Source organism: Opisthocomus hoazin, chromosome 2, assembly GCF_030867145.1.
Source record: "Opisthocomus hoazin isolate bOpiHoa1 chromosome 2, bOpiHoa1.hap1, whole genome shotgun sequence".
Taxonomy (NCBI): domain Eukaryota; kingdom Metazoa; phylum Chordata; class Aves; order Opisthocomiformes; family Opisthocomidae; genus Opisthocomus; species Opisthocomus hoazin.
In genome coordinates, this window is record NC_134415.1 from 7,160,122 (window position 1) to 7,188,116 (window position 27,995).

At 41.3% G+C, this 27,995-nt stretch overlaps 1 protein-coding gene across 2 annotated transcripts in view; it reads right to left on the reverse strand.

The window, feature by feature from the left end:
• The window catches only part of PCNX2 (pecanex 2), a 165,062-nt gene that overhangs the window by 73,427 nt on the left and 63,640 nt on the right, over positions 1-27,995 (reverse strand). For both annotated transcript variants that reach the window (XM_075412236.1, XM_075412234.1), the window contains exons 16-21: positions 21,792-21,901; positions 19,490-19,586; positions 12,230-12,322; positions 11,545-11,695; positions 7,389-7,530; positions 2,590-2,767 (exon numbers count right to left, since the gene is read on the reverse strand). In XM_075412236.1, coding sequence (XP_075268351.1) covers positions 2,590-2,767; positions 7,389-7,530; positions 11,545-11,695; positions 12,230-12,322; positions 19,490-19,586; positions 21,792-21,901 — 771 coding nt within the window. The remainder of the gene's footprint in view (positions 1-2,589; positions 2,768-7,388; positions 7,531-11,544; positions 11,696-12,229; positions 12,323-19,489; positions 19,587-21,791; positions 21,902-27,995) is intronic.

The window sequence follows — 27,995 nt, forward strand, 5'->3', positions numbered from 1 at the left end:
AAGCACTTCTAGGGTTCCCTAACTCAGAGGGTGGGAAGTTGACACTTTCAATGAGTAAGCAGAAATCAGCCATGACTGTGCAGTAAGTTCTGCATGGCCAAAGGTGATGGTAATAGAAACTATTTCAATTTTTGTTTTTCTTTTTAAAAATAGCTGCAAACATAAAAATGACTGAACTACAGATGGACAGAATCTGTGCAGACCCGTAAAGCTTTTAGGAACAGAGGTGGATGCAGCTTGCTTAGGGCCTGTAGTATGGAATAAACACACATCATCTTTATCCTCAAGTGACCATATCCTTTACCGAAGTTCCACAACATTGAGCTAATTAAAGCTCAAACCTTAATTAGGGTAAAGAAAACTTATGCCCTTTATGACTTGAAATTAATAGGACTTTAATTGCTATCATCTGCAATGCTATTTTTCAGATTGGCTTTAATGATCATTGTGTAACTGTGCATGTGCTTTCGTAATACAAATAATTCAACCGTTTCAATTTTTTAAAATGGAACTAGGACAAGTCCACTTGATGAACTAATGACATGCAAAATTTCAGGTATTACCAGATATAAAGAAGATGCTAAAACTACATTTTCAAAACATCTGTAGTACAAGCTTGCAGTCTAGTAGAGCAATAGTTATTCTAGCAAACACCTCTGCTTAATTTGGTATGCATCCTTCATTACCTCATTCTTCTTGCTATCGCTAGTCTTTTTCCTGTAAACAATAGCTTCAAACTACCCAAGCAAGTCCTCAAAAACCCTCACTGAAAAACCTTTACATCTCTCGTTTCCAAAACCATGCAATAATCCACACTAGTATTTTGTGATATGCTCACAAGGTCAATATTTTCAAAAGAATTAATGAATAGTGAGACTTTCAATTCTGGAGTGCTAATTTTTTGATCCTGTAAAGAGGTTATTGGAGAATGAGTTTTAGGACCAAATAAGCCATTATCCAGACACGTGATGTCCACTGATGCACATCACTGACAGTCTTCTCTGGAGATAGAAATTCACCCCTTACTCCAGTGAACGTGGTAATGCAACAAATACTGAAAACTGCCACAATGCTACCAACCTCTGCATGATTTTCACTGCCAATCTTTCATTCCAAGGTGAGAAGCTTAAAAAATTACTCTGACCCTATTTTAAGATCACAGAGCATGGGGCAGGGGTTCTTTTTCAAGCAGGGCTTTGTATCATCTCTCTTATTCTTTTTCTTCTGCCCTCCCTCCCCAACCCTTGCCTCCTCACCCCGGCAGAGAGAAAACAGAACAGGTCTGAGGGTTGAAGGCTTGAAGCAGCTGAAGCTCCTGCTGGAGTGCGGTCCAAGAGTTCACAGAAAAGAAAGAGCCCAAGTTCCCTCACTGAGCTGTTATTCCTCCCTTCTCTTCCTCCCTTACAGCAGCACAGAAATCAACCAGGAAAAACATTTAATTGCTGCTTCCCTCTTTGCCTGAATGACTGGCATCCAACATAACACCAATGAGCTGGACCTTTCCTTAGGAAGCCTGAAGCTTCCAGCTGGGCATGGAGAGCAGCGTGAGCCGATGCTCCTTATGTAGAATGGCTAAATATCTTCACGCTCACTGCTGGGCATCTCCGCAGCAGTCAATATGGAACCATGTTTTTCTCCTCTCAGAAATTTAGCAGTGCCAGCTGGGTCATACTCACATATAGAGTAGGAATATTTTAGAAAAAGAAACCAAACAAAGACGACTGACAAAAAAAACCCAAACAAACACGCAACACCCACCACCAACAAAACCAAACACCTTAGAGTTACCCCTGGACAAGTTGTGTCATATGTTATGGCAATCAGGGACCAACACATTTAAAAACAAAATACCAAAGGATTGGTAAAAGTTTTAGGCAAGTCTTCAACACTTTCTCATGTTTTATCAAGGTATCAGTTAAACCTGCTTCTTTCAGCGAAACAGCACAGATAGCAAATCAAGACAGGATCTGATGTGAGCGATGCAGAAAGGGGTTTTTTTTAAAGTCAATGCAACTAGAGCACACTCCAAGAGTTAACAATGTAAAACAGAGGAAGGAGCTCTGAGGTTAAGGTTAAGGGCAGCATCACAAGGATAACAGACTGAAAATAGGAAAAGAAAAATGTTAAGGCTGACATTAGGAAAACATTTATTATCATGAGGATGATTAGATAATGGAATAGTTTCCCAAAGGAAGTTGTTGAGTCAAACACTAGAGGCATTCAAAGGAAACCTAGATAAAAACACCAGACGATTGATCTGGAGGGCAGCTCTGCACTAATGACCCAAGAGGCTCTTTCCAACTCATTGAGGATTCTCCTCTTGAAAACAACAATTCTGAGCTTTCCATAGCAACGTGTGAACAAAAAGTAAATGTAAAACATAGCACAAAACCACAGAAGACATTTAACGGGAACCTCGTTTTCAGCTTACAGATTTTTTCCTATATAGTACCAATAGTCTGTACGTATATAAGCATTTTTTACTTCTAAAAAATCCTACCACATATTGATCAGCACAGTGACACTGAGAAGATAAATGAAGCTATGAAATATGCTCTACAAAGAAATGACAGGAGCTATAATACTTGCCTTATGAAACACGATGGACATCATGAAGAAATCCAGCAAGAAATTTTCTGAAATGTCTCTATAGTCAAATCGGAAGAAGATTACAGTAAAGCTCAAAGTAACAAACTGATTGATAGGATTACAGAATGAGGAGCGGAGCAGTTTCATGCCAGCAACTGTTATCAGGATAATATCACAGCTGTAAGAAAGGCAGAAAGAAAAACATAATCAAGTCAAAGTTGTAAAGCATTAAATTATGAACATCTTACATACAAATTGCTGTACCAGATGTACTTTAGATTGCTATGTATATCTAAATCTACACATCTGATTTTTGATATTAATCCTACGTTCTTTTAATAATCACATTTATTTTACCCATGTGCAACTTCATATTTTTCCCTTATCATTATCACACACTTGATATATCTAATAAAGTAAGATCTCCGTACAGTACTGACTAGTAGTATTGACTATTAAAAAATAAGAATCTAGAAAGGATATCTTTATATAGGTCTTAAAATAAATTTCAGTTTCAGAAATATCTTGGCACTTCCATTAATACATTACTGTAATTTGCAAAGAAGGTCTTGAACCCACTCCAGTTTTCTTACTACTGGAAATTTCACTTGATGACAGAGTTTATAATTATTCTCCTAATTTCATTACACACTGTGCCAAAATTCTGGATAAAAACACTCATAGATGCGAAGCGCTTGAATTTCTTACAGTTGTTCTTGATCAGAAGGTTGTCTATTCTATATAGTAGTTACTTTATCAGCTGAAAAGAAATTGTGTGTTGCATCTATGTTGTAAAATGCGTGCAGTCTGCATTTTACTCTCCCTTATTATATTCCTGAGAGTGAAATTAACTAGGAACTCTAAATAGTAGGTGACCACACAGAAAATCAAGAAGTCCAGTCTTTAAAAATTAAAGTGCTTGGTGCTGTATCTCCAAGAAGATAATGTCCCTCTTTTAACTCTCCAGAAAACTACACGGTCTGCTGTGTACAAAAATACAATTACATGAGAAGGAAAGATGGAGGTAATGAGTCAGCACCCCTTGAATTAAAAAAATCACTATATATCCACTCTGGATATATATCTGAACTTAGAGACTTGAGGTTGTTCACATTTTTAAGTTTTGTTTTTAAGATGCTTTAAAGAATTAAAAAGATGTCTTGCTTGGAGAGCAATTTTGATCTCTTGATAATACAGCCTACTTTTGGGTGTTAGATCCTAGAAAGTTCTCAGACACATTCATTTTTAGATCACCTGGGTAGATGGGCACTCCCCTGAGATGTGACACAGTACTGGGCTCCACATCATGAATACTGGCATGGTTCTTTATTTTATCCAACCACCATTAAAAAACACAGGAACAGGGTCAGGAGCAGGAATTGGTACGCATGATTTCCCATTCCTATAAGAATTTCCTTACCACCAAAGCAGAAGGAATCAAGAGCAAACCTCCCATAGCCTCTGCTTTCCTGGAAAGTGCTTGTTAAATGCAATGCGCAACACCACCTTCTCCATCAAGGTTTTTAAAAGGAAGGAAATCAAAGAAGTACTTTATAAACTCAATCCTGATCACATACTGGGGATGCTGCAAGAACAGCTCTCGGCTTAAAACCTTTGGGTTTCTGGGTTCCAGTCAGGGTAAGAGACAAGTGATTTATTCAGAAAGTCCTGGGCATGTTCAGAAGTGTATCTCAAGCCTCCTACTGAACCATCAAGGCAAATTCAGGAGTATTTAGTGATATTAGGTACCCTCAGGGTTTTCTGGCAGTTGAACAGATATATCTGGATTGCAGTTTTGCACATTGATGCCCAAGAACCATACTGGATCTATTCCTGAAAAGGCCACCCAAACCTAATAGACATGTACAAGTAAATCCCTGTTAATTGAGAGCCAGATGACTTATTTTAAATAAATTAAGCACATTCACTTTTTGGGAGATGCATTGGGTTTTTGATGCTGGTGAGAATAGATGGGGACTTCAATGCACAATGAGTGACTCAAAGCAGGCCAGGTATTTCCAAAACACATGGAAGGTTCTCCTCTATCCTGCTATGAACCAGGAGAATACCTGCTGCCATGACTGACACTTGACAGGACCGAAAGCTCTAAACAGGCTTCACCATTCCAGCAAGGCTTATAAGTCTGTACATTTCCAGGTTGACTTCATTTTATGTGGCATTTATTCATTATTGTGTATCTTCCCTAATGCAGATGAAATTTTATTTGAGTGCAGGTCATTCTAAAGGATCACCACGACATCACTATTGGAATGAAATGCCAAGCTGACCTTATTTCTCACCTTGTCAAAGCTGTTCTTTTCAATTTGCCCCAGATTTCTGAATGGAATGCCTAGCGACTAAGCTAAAGAGATTCCAAAGCCTTTAGAAGCCTTCCCAGTCTGTCCTGTACAAACCAGCTGGCACTCACATTATTCAGAAAGCAGAAAATTCTTGCAACATGGAGGAATTTTCACATGGAAAACTTACAGATCATAGAGCAAAAGGAAGACTTTTTCCTCACTGGATCTGTCAACATGCAGAAAATTTTACAAAAAACCCGACATTTTATAATATCATGCTCTCAGAGGTAACAGAAAATAATTTGCTCATTATGCCTCCTCTTTAAAGATACTGCCACATAGGATTCTTTTCCTGGGGTCTTAACTCCCAGCAGAGAGAAAGCAAGAGAGAGAGAAGGGGGACTTATTTCTGAAGCCTCTGTGGCAGGCAACACGGGCAGGGTTTTCAGCTTGTCACCATGGGTCCCATTAATAACCAACACATCGGGGTCTGGAAAGCTCAAGCAAACTCCAGACTGTGAAAGAGACGTTCCGCCTCCTCAAGAAGCAAAACCACAAAGCAAGATGAAGCTTCTTTAAGAAATACATTCAAATTGAGAAAAACTCCAAAATTAAATCAGGCAAAAAGGCACCACCCTCAGACATTTTCAGACACAGAGCAGGAGAGTGCCGCCTTCTCTCCTCTAAGCTATGATGTGGTCTGATCCTTGGGCAGTAAACTAAGGAATGTTCCAACAACAGAAAAACGGTGTTCATGTATTAAAGCAGAGAAAGTACAACCCTCAGTAACACAGCGTATGGAAGGAGAAAGGAGAATCCAGGATCCCTCACGGGCTTACAGAGTTGAGGAGAAAGAGGTAGGGTCTGAGGACGAATGTTTTGCATGTGGCATTTGCACGGTAGCTGTAGGGGAAGTTGTGTACAAGCAGAGTGCCAGAGAAGAACGGATACCGGGAGTGTTGTGGTTAGACCTCAGTTAAAAGAAAAAGGAGAAAACACAGGTCTTAAATCCAAGGTGATCATAAAGACACAAGGGGGATGGGGAAGGAAGGATTGTCATGGTATTCCCCTACAGGCCAAACAGAGGCAGACAAATGTAATTACTTTCTTTAATCCCAAGATTTTTGGGGCACTGACTCACTACTTCTGAACACTTGAGGGAGGTGATAATTTAAAGTGCAATCTAGCTTGGAGGAATGACTATGTAAAAATAGCACCTTCCTAACCCTACATATTCGCTCCGTGCATGTATTCAGTCACGTCTGCTAACCAGTGACAAGTGACATTTTGATTACTTCTTAGTTCTCCCAGCCAGAACCAAATAGCGGGCTGAGTGTGAACTCAGTTTCACCCTGGACAATACACCTAAACTCCTGAAGCACCTCAGCCTTAGCATCTCCCAAGTGCCTGGGGGAAAAAAGTCAACAGGGAACCACACAGGCTATCTCTGAGTGACTGGTGAGAGTCTCTGGAAAAAGAATTGTCTGGGAGCAATATGCAGAAAATCTGACTAACACCTTAGTCCTAGTTTCAGCCCATAAAAGCAGAGACCACCTTCTCCTTACAGATGTGTCCCTCTTCAAGAGAGAAGTTAAAACAACAAGCAATTGTTACATCAAAGTTCTTACATATTTAAAGTTAAGAATCTAAATTATTATTAGTACTGAGGAACTCCCCTCCTTTCAGCAGTTTTTCCTCCTACTGGAACCTTCCTTCCTGAACACAGGCTGTTTCTTTGTTTTTATCATCGGCATCACTGTCGTTCTGATAAAAAGACTGCAGAAACTCGGCTCGCTGGGGATACTGCAGTCCCTAAGTCTGCTGAATATCTGCAGCAGGCAAGTCACTGACAAAAATATTTACCATAAAAGGCTGTCTGCAAGGATCATACTGTGAGACCATAGATCAAGCATCACCAGTTCTGCTTAATATCAGAGACATCAGACTCTGGAAAAATGTATCCCTACCTTTCTCAAACCATTTCATGCAAACTACCCACCATTCTGCACTGTTGAATATTTTATTATAGTCTTGCCATAAAACACTTGTGTGGTGAAGTTTCTGATAACTCCTTTGGGAGACTACGCCTTAGTCTTAAAAATCCCCAGTTAGGAAATGTTTCCTGATTTCCAGCCTAGATTTCTCATTTTCGTCTGATTAATTCTAGTTACCCCACTGTGTTCATGCCCATCAAACACCTGCAGCCTGGCATAGTGTGTCTTGCTTTTAATTGACATTTAGACATTCCATATATATCTATATATAGCTCTTTAATCTTTTAATTTCTCCCTCTCTCAGTGGAGTCATGTCTTAGCACGTGCTAAGGTAGTTCTGCTTTTTTCTTGCAGCAAAGCCAATGATTATTGTACACTGAACTAATAATGCACAAAAGCAAACTGTGACAAGCAGACTTGTTTAAGAAACAAATTTCATTTCTCAGTCTTCAGTCTGAAACCAAATATTCTACTAATCACATGCTTTAAGTTATAATCTACTTACTGTGTACCAAGCTTCTTGTATTTACTAATTGAGAAAGCATCAATGGTGAGAGCATTCAGTATTATAGCTGGATACAAAATGTATTTCTCAAAGCACTGAAGCCACACATAGAGCCTTTCAAACCACATCAAATGAGCAGCATCTGAAATGGAAATTCAGATAACAGATCATTTCACCAAATTATCAGTATTTTTTGCACTGCAATACGGTAGAAGAAATTAGTTAGCTCACTAATAAATATAATCAATCAACTAATTTATGAAACAATGGAATTCACAATTCTTTCGCAACAGAGAAATCATTTTATTCTCTGAATTTAGAGAGTATCTGTTTTGCTGCTTATAATTGCACTCATGAGAAATGCTCAGAAACTATGAGAGATGGTACCAACTAGATGGCAGTTTCTACATAATCCAACTACTAGTCACTATATTAGATAGCACTTTTAGGGCTTTTTTTAGGGTGGATGACCCAGGGAACCTCATGTAAGCTCTGTGCCTTTCCTTCCCTATCTTATAGGGGCAAAACACTGCTCATTAGACTGCAAAGTACCATTGACCTCATTGATAAACGAAATATCCTTTGAGATCTAAAGACTGAAGAAGTAACAGGAGCTAGCAACTGTCATACATGTTTCTCAAAACACTTAAACAGCCATTGTAAAATGTATCTGCCAGGATCACATCAGTCACCAGTAAAGAATATCTTTTTTTGCAGTAGACTTCTCTAATAACTTCACAGTGCTTAATACGAGTATTAAACAAGAACTGAATGCTCTGTGGAATTCAACTGCTATAAGAACTTAGGTGAACTGAGTGCAGAAACACTTGAGTACGGACAAAAAAAAAGTCTTTATTTTCAACTGAGCTCAGCTACACAAGGTTATTGGAAAAACAGTGAACGCAAAAACCACAGAACTTGGTATTGACTCAGAAATAACAATGCCAGCTACTGAATCTCCAATACTCTTCCCTGCAGAAATGAAAATAATTATGTATACACATCCCACGCTCCCACACACACCATTTCAATGACAGGCAAAGACATGCTGAATTGACAGATTTCTATGTTCTACATGCACAGTTGTATATTGTAGAGGCTCAAACAGAAAGATCTAAAAGCAGTCCTTCCAAATTAGCTTTTAAGTCATGCTTTACCAGTATCTCAAGATAAGGCAATGCTCTTGCAAAAATCCGCTTTCAGAAAATACGATCAAATTCTGTTTCTTGTTATAACATAAAAATATTTCCTCCCCTTATTACTTAAAGGCAACCTCCTTAAAGATCATACACGCAGCGAAATGTCCATCTTGGAACCTAGCTGTTATTCTTCATTCCTCTCTCCTCCTCCCGAACTACAAATTGCTCTCGGAGCTTCACTCAGCAACTTCGTCCAGCTGCCCAAAGCTGAACTCTGTATAAAAACTCCAGCTTGAATAAAGCAATGTGCATACCAAGCAGACCAAAAAGAAGGTAGCTGCAGAAGCAGAGAGATGTGTACAGACAATGCAGACAGAAAAGAGGAGCTCGCATTCAGAGGGGACCCGGAGAAAGATGTGGATGGTTTGAAAATGGCTTACATCAATCTGTGAGGTACAAAAGCAGAGGTGGGGAGGAAGGAGAAGAAAAATATAGACTCTAGTGCTTCAGGGTTTCTTTCTCACTCAGTCCTACTTTCTACACATCTATTATACCATAAGCCCAAACATCTCAACCTCAGCCTTTCTTTCTGCAGCCAGGCAAAACAACGACAAGTAATAAATGAGTTAGCTCACATGGGCATCATGAGAACTGGTCTGATAATTGCTATTCTGTGGAAGCCCTGAAAGTTTGAACAGCTCATCCAGAGTCTATGAAACAAAGCCAGGAACAAACTTGTGGAATTGTCATTACCAGCTGCCTACCTAATTGCAAGCAATCACTCATCTTCCCCATAGCACTCGTCAAAAATTAGGAAGCTGGAAACGAAATTCTATGCAGTAAAAGCTCCTCGCAGACATCTTGTTTTGTGTATTTGTCCTTTCACTGCCCACTCCTGACAACTACAGGATACTGTCCTTTGCCGAGCTTCTCTTTCTATACAAACGGGGAACCTTTAAGTTCGGCTTCTACATTTTTCTTACAGGGTAAAAGAAAGAAGACAGCTTGTCAGACATATCTATCAAAGGGATTACACAACCTTCTCCTCAGCCTGTCTCAACTCAGAACATGATAAAAAGCCTCTGCAGCAGCCTAAGGCACTGAAATATATATATTTTTTTTAACTCTTGTTTTCTAACACACACCACCAGATACGTTGGAATAATACTTAAGCCCCAGAGCACGGAAATGGACTACATATAAAACGAGGACTGCAAAAGAAGGAAAAAAGGCTGTTGCCCGCAGCAGGTCGCATGCGAAATGCAGCTGATCTCAAAGCAGAAGGAAACCCATCTGCGGAGATCAGTCTGGCAGATCTCTGCCCTCAACCCTTTCAAAAGCTGAGTCACTGCATTTAGGAAAACAATGTTTTCTGACAAATGAAGACAGACTTAATCAGGACAAGGGAAACAAATCCTGAAGTAGTCTTTTATGATTAAGTGATATAACAAACAACAAAACTGGGGTATTCATCAGAATTACTGACTATCAGAGAGAGGAAGCCCTGAACAATGTTTTCAGTTGGGCACGATCCTTAAGAAGACTTCTATTTCTACTACATTTTCCTTGGCATATTGCAGTACAAGTTGAAAGGCAACCTTCAGTCAAGCCTCTTGGGTAGTACACAAGCCTTGTCTGGAAAGTAATCGTTTCGAAAGACTTGATTTTTTTTAAAGTAAGATTTAAATCCTTAATGCATGGTTTTGCAGGGAGCCATCTGAACTCTTTTGTAGTCTGTTCTTCAACTAGACAAAAGTCCCTCAGAAGACTGTCTTCTGACAACGCTGTCTTCAAACACCTCAGGAACATATATTGAGAATGATTAAGGCACAGGATCCATCAAGAAATGACAAGCAAGCTTTTGGCTGGTAGCAAAGGCAAGATGCGAGCTGAAGGGGACAAAAAAAAAAAAAAGCTGTGCTTCTCAAAGCACACTGTCTGCTTGCAAAATAACTGTATCAGAACAGGAAATCAGACCTTGACATACTAAAATATTTACCGACACTCACACATATCAGGGCATTACCCGCTGAAGCCAGCAGACATTAGCAAGAACAAATCTTCAAGAAAATTTCACAGTTCCTTTCCATTTTAATGTTCCTCTAAAAATGCTGTGATGGAAACTAGAACTTTCAGTTGCACTACCCATGCTGTTCAAATGATAGACAGTTATACGTCAGAAAGTAGAAAAAATTCTGCCTCAATTTCATCAATCATTTAAGTTTTTAAATTATATAAAATGCCAATGGATTAAGCATGAATCATAACATAACAAGCAACGCAGCAAGTAACAGTACTTTAATGTAAAAGCAAATGGCAGATCAGATGATGGCTCATGAAAGGCCACTTTGGGCCAATAAGATGATTAAGAGACAGGAGAATTTGACACAGGAGGAGAGGCTGAGAACGCTGCGATTGCTTAGCCTCAAGAAGAAAAGGCTGAGGGGGCATCTTATTATGCCTGACTGGGGGCATTTTTGGGGTATAAATACCTGATGGGGAAGGTAAAGTCGATGAAGCCAGACTGTTCTCAGTAGTGCCTAGTGACAGGACACAAGGAAATGGGCACAAACTGAAATTCCTTTTCAACATATGAAAAAAACAAAACCAAACCACCTTTCTTACTGAAAGGATGATCAAATGCCAGAACAGAAAGGTTGTGGAGTCTCCATGCTTGAAGGTATCCAAAACTGGACACATTCCTGAGCAACCTGCTCTATCTGACCTTGCTCTGAGAAGGGGCCTTGGACGAGTCAATCTCCAGAGGCACCCACCCAGCCTCAGCCCTTCTGTGCAGAGGTCTCAGGAGACAACTTCTACAGGTTCACAGATTTGGTGGTGATCTGAGCAGGGGGATATGGAAATGGGTACGCATGCTATTCAAAAGAGGGAAAAGTAAAGCATGATTTATTCTCCCTGCTCTGTTCCTTCTTGACTTTTTTTTTTTTTTTTTTTAAACCAAGACAAGCTGCAAATCACTGCACCCACAGTTTAGAAAAGTAAATTTTACTACAAACCTCTCACTTCCCGTTGCTGGTGCTCTTTGCTTTTAAGTATGGGGTGGGAGATCCACAGCCAGGGGTGATGCTTGCGAAGCTGAGGGAGTACGTAATGTGTTACAAATCCCACAGTCCATGCTAAAGCAAACAGGACAATGCTGAGAAATGGCTGGGCCAAAAGAGAAAAAACAAAATGTGGTTATAATTTGCAAACAACATTTTTATATAAAACTTTTTTTTTTAAACAGTTGCTACAATTGCATTTTTGTGCAATTAATTTTGATTCCTATGTTCAAACTCTCTGACTCCACGGGTGGATATGGATTTTGAAATATGTACTTTCCACACACAACTAACCAAATTTTTCCTCCCTAACTGGAGGAAAAAAGGCAAGTACTCAGGCTTATTCACTGTCCCCCGGGTTCCACATCATAAGAGAGTTGTGGATATGCAGATGTTTAAGGAAAGGGACATCAAACAAGTAACACGGAAATTAATAAAAATATCCATACACTAAGTACCTTACAAATTAAAAAAAATGTTACCATGACCAGTGAATACATTTTCAATAACTCCTCTTTGCACAATCACAAAAGTTAAAGCACCCTGTGATTTTGTATAAAAGAAATAATAACCTTAGGAGAAAATTTACCTTAGGGAAAAAAAAAAAACCCAAAAAACAAATAAAAGGATAGATACACACCCTTAATGATAGAAACACCGTACTGGCACTGACAGCAAATGACAGAACAGCAGCCGCTGTGCAGACAATGAGATCCGATTTCAAGATTTCTTTCTGTGAATATAATTATTTTATACAAAATTAGCAAGCCAATACTTTTTTAACCAAAGTAAACAACTGTGTTCTCAATTACTCGCAGCCTGCATTGTGATAAGGATAATCAGCACTCCCTGATACAAAAGTATTTTCTGCACTCTGCTTTGAGAAATTATTTCTTCACACTCTAGGTTTGTCACAGTAATCACATTAAAATTCATCATGCCTAATTTTAAATTATATTTTTAAATAACGTAGTTTTAAGGTTGGAGAAATGAAAGCAATACATTTTCATAACGAGTCTGATTCTGCTTAAGGAATATAACTCTTACATTATGACATTTTATTTTGGGGAATCAAAATTCTGGTTCCGTTTCCTATTTGGGAGCATTAAGATTTCTTCAGATTCGCTTTCTCTTGCATTACTGAAATGACTCACGCTTTTCTGTAATGTTTTCAGAGACACAAAGTTAATACATTTATAATGTTCTCAAGTGACACGTCCCATTCTCTGATTGTCTGTATCAGAAGCCAAATTTTGACAAGATTTTATGGATTTCAGACTAGGCCTTTTTCTAGTGTCCCTGAATGATAACGAAAGGACATGTCCGCCTCTATGTAAAGATCTATAACTAGGGCGGGAGTAATTTTGCTTCTAAAGATTGGAAAATATCACTGCCTTGCCAGCCCGTTTTTCTTGTGATTAAAATGTCATCCTCAGTAAACAAATAAACAAGATAGCTTGCAAGCTGAGAGATCTTCGGAATTGTACTTCAGAGGTCACCCAAACATTTTTGTGAGTAAATGAAAACCTTGCCCTAGATATATAAGAGGGGCATTTAAGTTCAGCACTCAATCCTACCGCTAAATTATCAAATGAGTAGCTATTTGTAGCTCTCAGTTTAGAAACTGACTTCTGCTTTTATTCAAAGACATCCAGAAACTTCATGTGAAGTGCAAGGCTTTTGTCAGAAGCTCGTCCAGTTTCCTGGCGCTGCAATCTAGGTAGCCTTCACGTATCTCATCAGACAAAAAGGAAGAAAACTAAAATAACAACGGGATAGCAAACCTACGAATAAGGGAGGTAAAAAGAAAGCAAGCAGAACAAGCGAACAGAAGGGCTGTGAATTACAGGGGAAGCTGGTAGCAACCACTATATTTAGGCTGCCTATCACTCCCTGTTATGAAAGATGCTTCTCAGTAAAAGGTCACGAGCATCAGCACTTCCCCTTACCGCAGCAGGCCTTTGAAATTCAGCAGGACTAAAAAGCCTCCAGGCTCATAAAGTACTTTTGCTTTGTCCCGGGAAACTCCAACCCAGTTTAGCTGAATTCTCCAGCGATCACCACCGTCCTTCCCTTTCCCAGGCTGCTCAGGAGCACGCACCTCCAGAAGAACAGCCCTCCCTCCCCTCCGAGAGATGGGCCCTCTCCAGATCGCCCTGGGCTCCACAGGGACTACGGCTGGGAAGGTGTAAGGGCAGAGTCAGGTCTTCCTAATTCTTCCTGACCATCTTTTCAAAACATAGCCCTGCTGGCCTTGCTCCTTGGCCATCATACACAACAGGAGGACCACAACATGAAGGACCATATAGAAAAGGCCTTCTCTTCCCTGAACAAACCTCTGACCCCTGCCTGTCCCCACAGGTCCCCTCCGCTCGGTTCGGACCTTCTCTCACCAGCAAGTCATGTATCAATCTCTAACTCAAGTAGTTTTAGTTGAATACCCAGTGGACCATACTGAAAATTCATGGTCAAAACCCTGGTAAAGACGGATAAAAGAATTATTACCAATGCACGTCACAGAAATAATTTTTTTTCAAATTTTCCAAATTTTTTTAAAGATACTGCATACAAAATCTATGTAAAGCAGCAATATTTAGCTTGTAAAATTCAGCATCCGAGAAAGTTTAGTAGTGCCAGATTTATATGGCATGATTTCAGCCCTTCTGTGAATATATATTATGAAAAGTCTTAATCAAGTATCATTTTCTGCGCAGCTGAATCCAACTACTCGATAATCTAAAACAAGCTTATAAGCACAACAAACACACTCCAATCATATTTGCAAGTTCTTCTGCACAACCAGCAGGGAACACTATTGAAATGAGTTATTTCTCTCATAATCAGGTGACTGAAGAAGCTGCCATTTTAAGAAAAACATAAAATATAAAGAATTTAGCTGTAAAATCAGAAGAGGTGATAATAACAGACATTTGACAGGGGGGAGAGGGATCCTAACTTTCCTTCCTGTACACAGGTGAGGTCTCCAAAGTGGACAAACTGTATTACACAGATCACCTTGTGCAGGACTGGTGTTTCCTACCTTTCCCATCCAAGTTTGTAAATGTGTGTTTTCACAGAATCATGGAATCACTAAGGTTGGAAAAGACCTCTAAGATCATCAAGTCCAACTGTCAACCCAACACCACCATGCCTGCTAAACCATGTCCCGAAGTGCCACATCCACACGTTTTTTGAACCCCTCCAGGGATGGGGACTCCACCACTGCCCTGGGCAGCCTGGTCCAATGCCTGGCCACTCTTGCAGTAAAGACATTTTTCCTAATATCCAACCTAAACCTCCCCTGATGCAACCTGAGACCATTGCCTCTCTTCCTATTGCTAGTTACTTGGGAGAAGAGACCAACCCCCCACCTCACCACAACCTCCTTTCAGGGAGCTGTAGAGAGTGATAAGGTCTCCCCTCAGCCTCCTCTTCTCCAGACTGAACAGCCCCAGCTCCCTCAGCCCCTCCTCAGCAGACTTGTTCTCCAGACCCCTCCCCAGCCTCGCTGCCCTTCTCTGGACACGCTCCAGCCCCTCCATGTTCTTCTTGTAGCGAGTGGCCCAGAACTGAACACAGCACTCGAGGTGCGGCCTTTGGGGTGCTCTCAGTGCATGTGACACATATTAACAATCCCATACAGGACAAGGCTTGTGCTTTCAAAGCAATGCTTACTATCCAGGTATTTGAACCTGAATTTGACAATTGCATTCCAACTCCGGCAACATGTAAAGTGTCTACGGTTTCACAGACACCCAGGCTTGCCCTTTTGCCCTTGCACAGAACAGCTTCAAGATGTAAATGTACTCCTCAGCTGCTGACTTGCACAACGGTCCCCACAGGAGCTCCTTCTTGATGTGGCAGACACATTCAAACTTCTCACAAAATTTTGAGTTCCTTTTCTTTCTAAAACAAAGCGAGGCAGGAGTCATTTTTGTTTCATGTCATGGCACAGCAGTCAGGGCCTCCCAGGAATGAGCTGACCCCGGGCAGTTCTCTCTCTGGCTGGCGCGGATTCAGAGCTACCTTCCAGGAGAAGCCCTGGGCATCCACCCAGCCTGCTGCCAGTGGCTCTGCGGCTTCCACCCTTCCTGCTGAAGGCAGCTGGCTACTGCAAAGCACGTGCCTACCTTGGGCCAACTCTGTCCTCTCGTCCTGCCTTTAGACCCAGCTGTCTAAAGCAGGATTTTGGATTCCATTCCCAAGGCCAGGCACTTATGAACTGAATATTGAATAGCCCTGTGATGTGATGCTCGAGTCCTTCACTGCAATTGGTCCAATGTGGAAAAGTGAAGTTCTGATCACAGCTAAAATCTCTGCAGTGAGAGATAATCACTGTTATGGTTTGGGCTGAAAGCAGGCGTTCTTTTTTCTCCATTTTACACCCAAGGAAAAAAAGAAACCCCAAGCCAACATTGCTACATTTGATGCCTCGGAGATTTTACAAGCAGAATATACTCTAGTGGCACTTTTTTATTATTATTTTAAATTATTCTTTTGGAGCTTTGTACAAATCCTTTTACTAGCTATCTAAATGTTTGTATTGAAGGCCAGGAAGGAGGCTGAGTTTGAATGTAACACATTAGCACCCTCAGGCCACTGGTTAATCTAGTAATCAGCCATGTGGATGCCTACAGAAATTAATTATAATGGTAGGAAGCTCCATTCTCAAAGTTGAATGGTCAATTATTCATCACAGCTGCTTTATAATTCAGGCTTCCAAAGCTGGCAATTCTTACACAGTTATTCAAGCAAAGGAAAACAGTAAAGGTCATGTAACTGAACATTAGAGATGCTGTATTTATTATTCCTAACATCAATGCAAAGCCACTACAGAACACAACACATTAATTTTCAGTATTAACCTTGTTTGCTCTCAGCTCCTTGAGGAAGTGAGTTGGTTCTGTATGCCTCAGGATTTCTGATTAAAAACTGGCATGCTATGTAGACCGTATGTTTGCATGTAGACCAGGGCAAGGCTGGCTGTTGCATTGCATCCTGCCATCTCTTGCCACTGATGGGTGGTTTGGAATAATCTCATTGCAGAGGAGCACTCAAAGAGGAAAAAAAATGAACTACCACCATGAAATCTCCTTCAAATACTGACATATTGTTTCAGCTGGTTTCTGCACTGTTTGAAGCTCCCTTTGCAGAAGTTCCGGAAGCTATTTAAAATTGGCTTTTAAGAGTCAGCTGAGCCCCACATCCCAAAGACGAGTGCTGTTGCTGAAGCACGTCAGCAGAGACTGCGGCTTGATTGGGCTCCTCAAACTTATGGAGCATGCATTTTCTCCTGCCTCAATTCTTCCCTACTCGCTCTACTAGCACTGCACTGTGAAACAGCAGTGGGAGTCTCCTGGCAAACTGGTTAGTGTTTAATTGAGACAGAGGTACCAGACAACACAGGGGTTAGACAAAGCGCCTGCATTAATCAGAAATTGCCTTCTCCTTCTTCAAGGGATCTCCCAGTGTGGTAGAATTAGCACTGCTAATTGACATTGTAAGCAAACACATTTGTTTTTATACACACAGTTTTTATCCAGCCTGAGGTAAGCCCGGACAGAGAAAAAAAATGAGGGCAAAGAAGGAGCAAGCTCCAGCAACACTGAAGGAAAACAGCCTGTGCCTAAAAGCAGCAGCAGCACAGAGAATCAAAGGTACACAGCAGAAAAGTGCCAAACCCCCAAACCAGGTACGTCCTGGAAAGCAAAAGGTGCCAGGAATCCCACTTCATTAAATGCAAAAAAACCCACTGTCAAAACATGACAGGAACGAGACGGGGTGAAGAGCAGAACTGAAGTCCTATGTCGGGCCAGTCCCACCGCAGCCCTGCCTGCGCTTCTGCACCCTCTGCCCAGCTCGCTCAAGGGCCCAAGTTCTGTCGAACCCCATGGTAACCGTGTTAGTATAAGGCATCAGATCCCTGTCCACAATACTGACACAAAAATAGGTCAAGAGTCTGCAGCATGACTCCACTTTGAAAACACAGCCACGATCTTAGATGCGAATTTATTCTTTTGGTTTTTTTTTTCTTTTCAATATACTGAAGACTTGCTCAAGGTTTCCCTCTGCACTGTGAAATGAAAGCAGTTCAGTGGACAGCCGCAGTAACTGCTTCGGTCCCCTGGCAAGGCTCCGTCTGCAGAATGGATGAGACCAGGCTCTGCACTGCTCCAGCAAGGACACTATCCACAAAAGATACAAGTGGGATACAAGTACGGGGGGCAACAAGCAGCTTTCCGTTACATCTGTCATACAGTGCCCATGTACAAGAACGGGCTGATAATGAACTACAGCAACAGCCTACACACCAGAGATACCACAGAATATAGCAAAACTTTAACATGAATACTTTATTTTTTACTCTGTTAGTAGCTGGACACTCATATTGCAGTGTGACCCTGCCGCAAACAGTTTAGTTTGCAAGAAACTGTAGTTTAATACAAGCAACAAGAAACAGACATATCAATAATATGTGGGCCTTACTAGAGCAATCAGTTTAAAATAACATTATACATGGTAGAAAATAACAATCTAAGCAGCAGCTTAGCAAAGAAAAGTAGAAAACACTGGCAGCGTGGGATCTACTCCTGTGCCAAATGTAGGCTGTGTAGCACCTTAGAAAAGGCCCAACAAATGATTCAAGACATCCAGGAGCGATGCGTCCCTTTGAAGGGACGTCTGGAGGCCAGGCCAGCTACCGCACTAGCAGCCTGTACCAGTAGGCACTATGGACTCTCAGGTCATGTCTAAAGGTCTAAAAAAGGCAGTCTGTCTTCCAGGCACTCTAAACACTCCTTGCTTCTGCAAGCGTTCAGGAATTTCGGAATAATTGCCTAGAGTGCAAATGCTTAGATGCAGGCGTTAGGGGCGCGGTGAGGAGGAAGGGCTGTCTGACAGCTGGGAAGCAGGACAGTCCATGACCCCAAGAAATGTCAAACACCCCTTAATACTTCTGGCAACATGACTATTTTCCCACATAAACTCTCTGTAAGAGTCAGCCTCCCCTGGGTAACAGTTAGCAAGCTTTTTTTTATATCAGAAGACACAAAAAGGAAGATGGGTCACTTTGGATGTTTAAGCTGAAGTGGGAAATAAGCTGACACAAACTTGGAGCTACGTGCCAGACAGTAGGAAACAAACAGCCTGCCAAGCAAAGAAGAGAGGATGAGATGGCAACACTTGGCACCAGGCGTGTACCTCCCTCTCTCATACTTGTCAAGTTTCACACGCTTCTTCCGTCTCTAGGTGCCAAGTCTGGTCTGTGCTCCACCTGGCTCAGCTGGGGTGGAGGACATACAGTCAAGAGAACTTCCTGGCACAGAAAAAAGCATTTCTGAAAACCAGGTCAACTTCTAGCCCTAGAAACAGAATGAATAAGGGCTGTTTTAAACACACTTAGTTCTCTAGGCCAAATCCTGTCCCCCTCCAATGTAGACAGGGAGCTTGGCAGGACTGCTCACCTTTTTGAACGCTCGCTGAACAATCCAGCCTACTCTGTACACACCAGGTTGCCAGGCTGTAACTTAACTCCATGCACAGAACCTACACTAGCCGAGTACCAGGATAAGATGCCCCATTCCCTAAGCTCTAAGAGCGCGTTTCCCATCAACTATATCAAGGAATCAATGTTACAGAGTTCTTCAAAGGAATCCTGCAGAAAGGAGAATTGCAATATCCCCCTTCTCCCTTCTGGCCTCACTGGAAAGAAGCTCTAGAAGAAATTCCCTCAGCTTCCATCTGCGGATTTAAAGGAACAGGATATATATACTCCCATTTTCTGTGCTTTTCATAATTTAATATTTGAAGTTACTAAATAAGAATATTCAAAATGTTCCTCAGGGGGGAAAAAGGATGGGAGAAAGCTTTGAACAGAAAATAATGAAAGAAAAGGTCTTACCACTGATTCTCTCATCTTTTCTGGGAGCGGATCTGCTGATGAATCTTCAAATTGTTGACGCAGAAAGTGAGGGACATATTTGCATTGAACAAGGGACCTGTTTAAAAAAAAAAACACAAAACACCTTGTTAGGCTGCTTCTGAACATGTCTAACAGATATGAATATTCCTGGGAGGCAGGGGAGGAGGAACAGCCTCAGATTTCCTTCTTCACGTATGCAGTAGCTGTCTTATCTCTGTATAGCTGGAGACTGACACAAACCAGCTCTACCTGTGATCAGGGTCGAACTTACTTGTCAAAATGTTACGGAGTCTCAGCAGTCCGATCAATGCGACTCAGTCATTTAGGGGACTAGCAGAGAGGGCACTGTTCATTCAGGCCCTTTATTAATGTTTCAGCTAAGCTAACATCAATATGGGAGCTGTTTAGACCCACATTAACAAGGCCAAAGAGGCTACTTCTGTATAAGTTGTATACTAATTCTCAGTTCAAGATTTGTCTGCTACCTCCTCCTCCATCTTGAAGTTTATGCCATAGGCTATCCCTTCAACACTGTTTCCAGTCTCCTTAACTTCTTTTAATTAAGTTCAGAGCTGTTTAAAACAAACCTTAAACCTCTTTTTTTAAAGATTATACAAATTTATCATGATGGCACAATAAACATTTGATGTTATTGTACACATATTCTTAAGATTAAGATATTTAACAATCATTTCAGCTGCTGAAGATTTGATTAAGAATGTTACGAAATCAGTAGCTAGATTTAAAAGTTAAAATTAATTTAATGGTTTAAGATTACTTCCTTCTAACAAAATTCTTAAGGAAAGAAAAGCTTCTGTTTTATTAAAGAAGTTAACGAACTAGTGTGTCCTTCCTGGGGAGTGGGAGAGAAGAATACATTTAAATTGCTTCAAAACTGAAAGAGCTCACACTTCCATGCTGATTCGCAATTTACTGTGTATATTTTACTCCAAGACTAAACAAATCTCCCTAATACAGAACACAGCTTCACTTCCTCCCATAGCCCAGTTCCATACTGCAACAGTCAATGAACTACACGCCACCTAACACAAAGCTTGATCCAGGTCTAATTGACATCAGTGCCAGACACAGTAGGCTTTGGATAAAGTTAATGGCAATAGATACAAGCAGCTCTTGTTGCTTTGCCACAGAAGAACCTAGTAATGTCTAAGTATCGGATTCCCTGAATCTTCTGGATGGTAAAGAAGGAATTTCTCAACTCTTCAGTAAGATTTACTGGGATGTCAATTTTCTACTAGTGCCCTATACCCTTTCCTTCCTCACTGGAATTCTCCTTTTCCCAAGTTTCTCTCCTCAGTTATAATCTTGAATGGCCTACAGAGCCCTCCACTTGCTCCTTCTCCCTCCTGCATTACAGAATTGTGTGTCCAACCACCCTGACTTACCATACACCTACTACAACCTTCACATGCTGAAGAGCCTTGCCTGAAGACACACACAACACACGTCATGAATCAAAGGAGAGAACCTGTGGGTCTCCTCACAGGCCCTCTGCACTGTTCTAGGATCAGACTGTCAAGCAGAATCCCAGATGGCATGGTGATAGCAGCTGCACAAAACCCACTTGCTTGCTCAATCCCACAACTATATATGCAGATGCCCAGCTGCTTGTGGACCACCACAGCCCCCATGACAGCCACAGGAAAACATATTTGTCACCCCTGAGCTAAGGATCTATGAGCCTCTTTCACGTCACCTCAACCTGCAGACCACAACGTTGGGACTTCTGCCCTGGATCTCCCCTGTTCTCAATGTCAGCTGTTAATACATTTCCTCAGCTACCTCTAGCAGACCGTGTCAGAGCAGAAAAGGAAGGCGTTAACCTCAAACAGAGAGGTGTAGCCTACTGACAGTAACCCTCAGCAAGAGCTGGAATTGAGCCATCTTCCCAGCACAGCAAATATCCTTTCTCCTTGCCACAGTGCTACTCAATGCACACTCTGCAACTGCAGTAGCCCGAGACCCCCCCCCTCAGCTAAAATGTTTTGCTCCAACACGGCAAGCACACGATTTCCTGGAGGGCGAAATCTGCTTCAGAGAATTGGGGTAGTGCTGTTTAAAGAGCACCGGCCTTACCAGCACTCTGACGGCAGCACTTCATTTATTTACAGAGCCGAGACTAACCAGGCAGACACGGCGAGGAATTTCCACCTCACCACAGTACTTTCGAGAGACAATCCCTGCGGTTCTGAACGCCAGGCACCGCTCTGGTTGTGTGCTGTACAGAATAATCAATAAATAACGCTTGCAGGCAACTTACATCAGTACAGATGGATCACTGCTTTGTCTGCTGAGGTGATAAGAAAGTGCAACTAGCAGACCACAGAATGCAGAGAACAGTGCTGGAATGTGTTGTGCATCCCAGGGTTCCTGAACAGAAGGACAGAAAGCAAAGTATTTGTAAGTTAGGAATGCAGAACTTAATTGGGTTTTTTTGAAGTAGGCTAAGCCATATATGCAGTGTTAAATGCACAGCATCTAAATTTGTACATCATCTACCAAAGACTGAAAGCCCTTTTTCATATCAAAGTCCATCACTGTGAAAAAGACCACTATTAGAGGCATGTTTTGTGATCACATTATGTAATTCTTCTATAACCAGCAATTAGCTAGGAAACCACATGAAAGGCAGGTTTTCCTTCCTCTTTAATGAAACACTAGAGGCAAATTCTCATTAAAATGAGATGCGAGTGAAATGAACTGCACTGTATTTGTCTAAACTCTAAATTGATACGTAGGTACTCGACCTGTGGCCAGACTGGGTACAACAAATGCCAGAGTCACCTAAAGCAGGCAGTGGGGTACAGTTCTGGCACCTCACTCTGAAATCTTTCTGCTGCTGTGCACTTTAGATCCAGGCCCTGCCTGGATGGTAACACAGCAGAGAGGGAGAGCGCTTGCCACCATAGATGACATCCCCAAGTAAGGAAAGAAGAGACAATTTACAAACTTGCCAGCACACTCCAGGCATAACCAAGATGAGAAACTCTCCAGGTGACTTAAAAAGCTGAAACCGGCTAGAAATTATTAATAGGAGTCCTCAGCTACAAATTAGGGATCCTAAGACACACTTGCGAGTCCTGGCTGTAAAAGGACACAAATTTTGGCTGTGAAGGATGTGGAAACTCAGTAGATGAGGTCCACAGCCATTTCATTTATTAGGCTTGTTCATTGCCTCCACACAACTTACACCTGATCAAGTGAATGTGAGGTTACCAGATCCTGACATCAGAGCACTCGCCAGGTAGGTTTTGAGCGACAGTGCTTGTAGGACCTGTGAAACTTTAAGCCTTGTTCAGCTACTACGAACAAAGCGTCTTCTACAGTATGTCTTTTGCTTGAAAAACTTCACAACTCTAACAGGACCAATATTTTCACAGGATAAAGTGGGTTTATTCATCTTATTTTGCCTAGTGATATGCATGACTTGTTAGGAAAGCTGATTCACATTAAGAAAGATTTAATTTCTTTCAGGGGCACTGAATACCTAGGTAAGACAAACTAATTTGCTGTTAAGGGACAAACTACCCGCTGCAATGTGAGGTTTCTTTAGAATATAAAAATGAAATTCCAATTAACTTAAGAATTGATACCACAGAAGTGAAATTTGAATCCCAAGAATCACCTTCCCCTCATCATACTGAACATCACAAAGATGAAAGAAAGAAGTGTCTAGTTCTATCAAACAATCCTACTTAAAACAGTCGTTAGAAACAAAAGAGAGTTACACCATGTTACTGAAAGAATGCAGCACCATTTGTCTGACAAGTTAAACTTTGCCATCCAATTCCACTCTTCATTTCATTGTTCCCAGTTTTGGGGCCAAATACATTTTGGGTTAACTCTTGCCATACTTAGGTAAGAAATTCTTATTCTTCAAAACACTGAAGAAAGCTAACTGGAGTCAAAATGTTCTGAAAACAGATGAATCACAGCCCATCCAAGTATCCATCGCATTTCTAGGACAATACAACTGCGTACGGAACCACCCAGTAGTTTCTAGTGCATCATCGCCCCTTCACTCAGCAACTTATTTTGAAAGCAAAATACTATAAAGAGCCCAGCAATATACCTGGGTATTGAAACATCTCAGTAGCCAGCCTGAGAAATCATTTCACCCTATTTCTACTGTAAAACTGCACATGGCTGATTCCTCTTATTAATGTCTCAGGAACTCATTACTTCCATATTTTGTGTATATTACACACAGCTTGTGCATTTGGCTGGCCTGTGCTCCAGCTGTAAAGTGTCACTGTCCCCTCAGAGCTCAGCTGTCAGGGAGCCAGAAAGGCAGGCAGGACAGGCATCGATATCTGCTATGTGCCTAGAGAGCAGGATTTTCCAGAATAATGCTACCCAATGATCTACAAAAGATGAGAATAAACAAGGGTGTCATTTCTGCAGCATTAGTGTGATGTACCCGGCTCCATTTTGTCATTTTCCGCCCCCACTAATGATGCCTGGTAGAGCTTTAAATTAAAAAGATGAGAAAAACAATATAGCTGATAATTGGACAATGATTCTTCTCAGTGGGAAAACAGGAATGACAGGTTTTAGTCTTGGAAGCTGGTATTATCTGTCAGACTAGACAGGGAGTTTGACTTCCTACCTTACCTCATTTGGTTGAGGTGACACGTAGTGCTTTCATACACAGTTTTGGCTTTGATGCAGACACTCACGTAGTCATTCGGAAAACAAGTGAAATGGACTTGCAGGGTTAAGGATGAAAGCGACGAGCTACAGCAGACCCAGGGGTTGGGGTGCTGGTGTTCCACTTCAACCACAGAACCGCCTAATCCCAAAACAACCCACTACAAAGGAAGATAAAGGTGTCTTTGAACTTACAAGCCTTTTACCACTGGTAAAGGTGGGGAGACAAATGTATTCTTAAAAAGTGGTGATAGTATTTTTCTGTCCTACATTATTTATCCTTTTTGCTTCTTTCTTCCTTTAAAAAAGAAAAGCATGTAGCAAACTCTTACTTTTCAAAGATATGCTAAAATAAATCATATGTCCTACTCCAGAGACAAAAAGTGCTCTGAACACAGCAGAACCGTTGGGGCAAGTAGAAATTCTTGCTACCTTTTTTTATTATTTTTGACTTTTTTGGTTGGTTTTTTTAACAGACTCCTCTCAACTCAAGGACTTTGCACATTGCTGCAGCATCAGCATCATTCAAGGTGTTCGCACACCAACTGGCTTTTTACATATGGAGACAAACTCCAGCTGGAACAGACATCATCTAATTTTCCACTCTCTCGTTATTTCATTGTTATTCAACCAATTTTTTTTTGGGGGGGTGGGGTGTCTTTTTCCTTACTTCCAGTCCCCAGCTTCATCATCCACACTATTGCCCACATCAAACAATATGCAGGACCGCTGCTGACAGTCAGCCACTCCACACGCGTGCTGGTACATCGAAAGCAATACTATCATCCTATTTCTGAACATACAAAACCTTTGTGAGAGAGACTGTAAAAGGGAATCCTCCTCCTGGCCCTAAAGGTATGAGACAACGGTAACAATGACTGGCTCTCTACAAGGTTAACTGTAAGCTTAACTGTATTACCATGGATACTTGTTTTCAGTGAACACTAACAACCGGGAAACGTGAATTATTCATGGACCTCTCCTTACATTGTTTAGAGAAAAATTCTAGGGAGAGGTGCCCACCAGCTTTATCTTCCCATCATCCATGGAAAACAAACTTTCACTGCTTTCCCAGAAGAGCTCCAAAAACCTGACAAACCAGAATACAGATATCGCTACCCATTCTGAGCAATGTTGTCTCTGTTTCTCTCCACTCCCAGCCGTTATCTCTGACCGTGTGTTCAATGCTGGAATTTAAAATCCGCAACGGTGGGACTGATGCAGGGGTATGGCTGTGTGTGCGCACACCACCTTGCACAACAGGGTCCTGGTCTGTGACTGGGATTCCTTGGCTGGAGAGTAAGATAAGCAACAACTTCAGGCAGGGAGCATGGATACTCAGGTTTCACATCATGGTGAGTTTATCCTAAACAAGAAGTGCAGATTTCTACATTCCTACACAGTGACATACTTCTGTAAGAGCAATCCTGCGCCATACCAGATTCTGCAGACATAATTTACTTTTTTTATCTGGACAATAAGTTCGCGTTATACACGCAGGAATCTAAGAGCATAACTATCGAAGTTCTGACTAAAGTGCAGGTATGTCTACGGCTGCAAACATCGCTCACTGAAACGCGTGATATCTGACAATTCTCTCCAAAATTAATGCTCCCAACAGCTCTTGCTTGAACCTCAGGGGCCTCTAAATTGAAAGCACATAAAATTGATGAGCCTTACCTTCAAAACCTCCAACAGGGCTGGAAGTACATTATGCGGTAGAAACAAAGCTGTCTAATAACCCTACACTTCTATTTTGGTCACTTACACACCCAGGAATTCCATCTGTACACATGGGCCCATTCAGTGCTCTTTAGACATTTATCTGGGCAGTCTTAGCAGATGGAGACAGACATATGCTTGCAATTCTTTCCCATTATAAAACCCTAAGACAAATATTTCAAAATTATGGGTACACAGATGAAGCCTGCATTGTTGAAAACAGGAACCAAGAAGCATTGTTATTCTGATTAATGAGTTTAAAACTCATTAAACAGCCAACCAAACTACATCAATGTTAGCTAAGAATCGTTTAAAATACACACAGGATTTTTAGTAACTGTCTAATGAAGCGATAAGTTACCAGAAAACACTTTCTTCAGGTGTAAGGTAATGGAAACTATACAATTTTCATTAAAAAAAATGTGCACTTACGCAGAGCTGGAAGAGGCAGCTGTGCCACATATGAACACACTCACATCGGTTTAATTTTTCTGACCCAAGTCCAGGCTGATTAAGATAAACCACAAGTTCCTTAAGTAGTTAAAAAAAAAAAAAAGCTGGATGACAAATAATTAACTGGGTCTGGATAAGTTTCGAATGCAAACCAGCTGATCGGAACAGAAGGCAGAAGAGAAGGACTGACTGATTCCAGAAACCTTCAGGGCTGTGGTCTTCTGCCCCACAGCAAAACACTGACGCGCTGGAATGCTGAAGACTGATACCAAGATGGCTAAATTCTAGACTGAATATTTGTGGAAAAAGTAGGAGGGCATGCCTTAATTTTCTTTTAAATATCTATTAAATATTTGGGCACAGGCCACAAAACAGATGGAGCAAGAGACAAAAATCAGCAGATCAGGCAATTCTAGTCAAGTGAAAAAGACGGCACACAAGTTCCCGTGTCTCAAATCTGACGGATGGAATATCGGAAAATAAACACCCTTCCTCCAGGAAAAAGAGATAACCCTTTCATATATCAAAGCTAAGGTAGCTAGTAGAGTCGCCAATTTCTGTTCAAGATTACAGGACTGAAGCTGAGATCAGAAATAAAGCCAGGCTGAACACAGATAATTTTAAACCGAACTCAGTTACCCAAAGAAGCAGCGAGGTGAAAAATTGCTGCTATTAGATGTAACAATCCAAGGAATGACCAAAAGAGGTGATAAAATCATATTTAGGATTTAGAGCTTTTTATTAAACAAAAGGAAATGAAAGTTCATAGAGGACCTGGAAAGAACTGGAATAAGGAGTGATGATATCATTAAACAGAAGCCTAGGAGATAAAGAAAATCTCCAAGCAAGCAGGAGAAACTCTGGCCTTTGCACTTCAGAAGCTAAGACATTGATCTTCTCTCTTGTTGGAACTCCAGTTCACAGTACTGTTGTATGTTGGGCTGGATAAGCAGCTGGTGTCCTATCACTCATGACCGGGATGAGCCACGGGATAAGGTGTCTGAAGAGATGCTTTACAGCCCCTGCAAGCCACAGCCAAGCCACCTCTGCATCACTGGGACAACATGACTGTAAACCAAAAATCTCTCCAGGTGACTTGGCAGCATCAGCAGAGGGAACGACTGCTGTTCACCAGCTATGCCAGACAGCGACTCGAAAGCCTGCCCCACTCACAATACGCTCCTGCGACCAACAACAGTGATGAACGGCGTTCTGTCCATCAGTCCTCAAGGCCTCAGACACACAGATGGAGACTGGAATTCCAGCTGGTTTGTGTTTCGGGGTTCTCTGGAGAAATTATCCATTATAATTTTAGATGCAGCACTCCGTACTTCGTACTATGAACAGTTTCGGGGTTTCTTTTTTCTATTTTAATTTGATAACTTTAAACAAAAAGAAAACTGAACAAAAATCAACGACAACTATTAAGTTAGACTCATGATATGTCTATACCTCAGCTGCTTTTTCATAGACACTCTCAGCTGGTTTTGTACAACATAATTCAACAGCATAATCAGTCTGGACAGGACACAGGATTTCAGCACAGGCCTATTTGTCTCAATTCTCAGAGCTTATATTCTCATGCTAAAAATTAATTTGAGTACTTACACTGTTTGTGGACATACCCCCAAAAAAATGC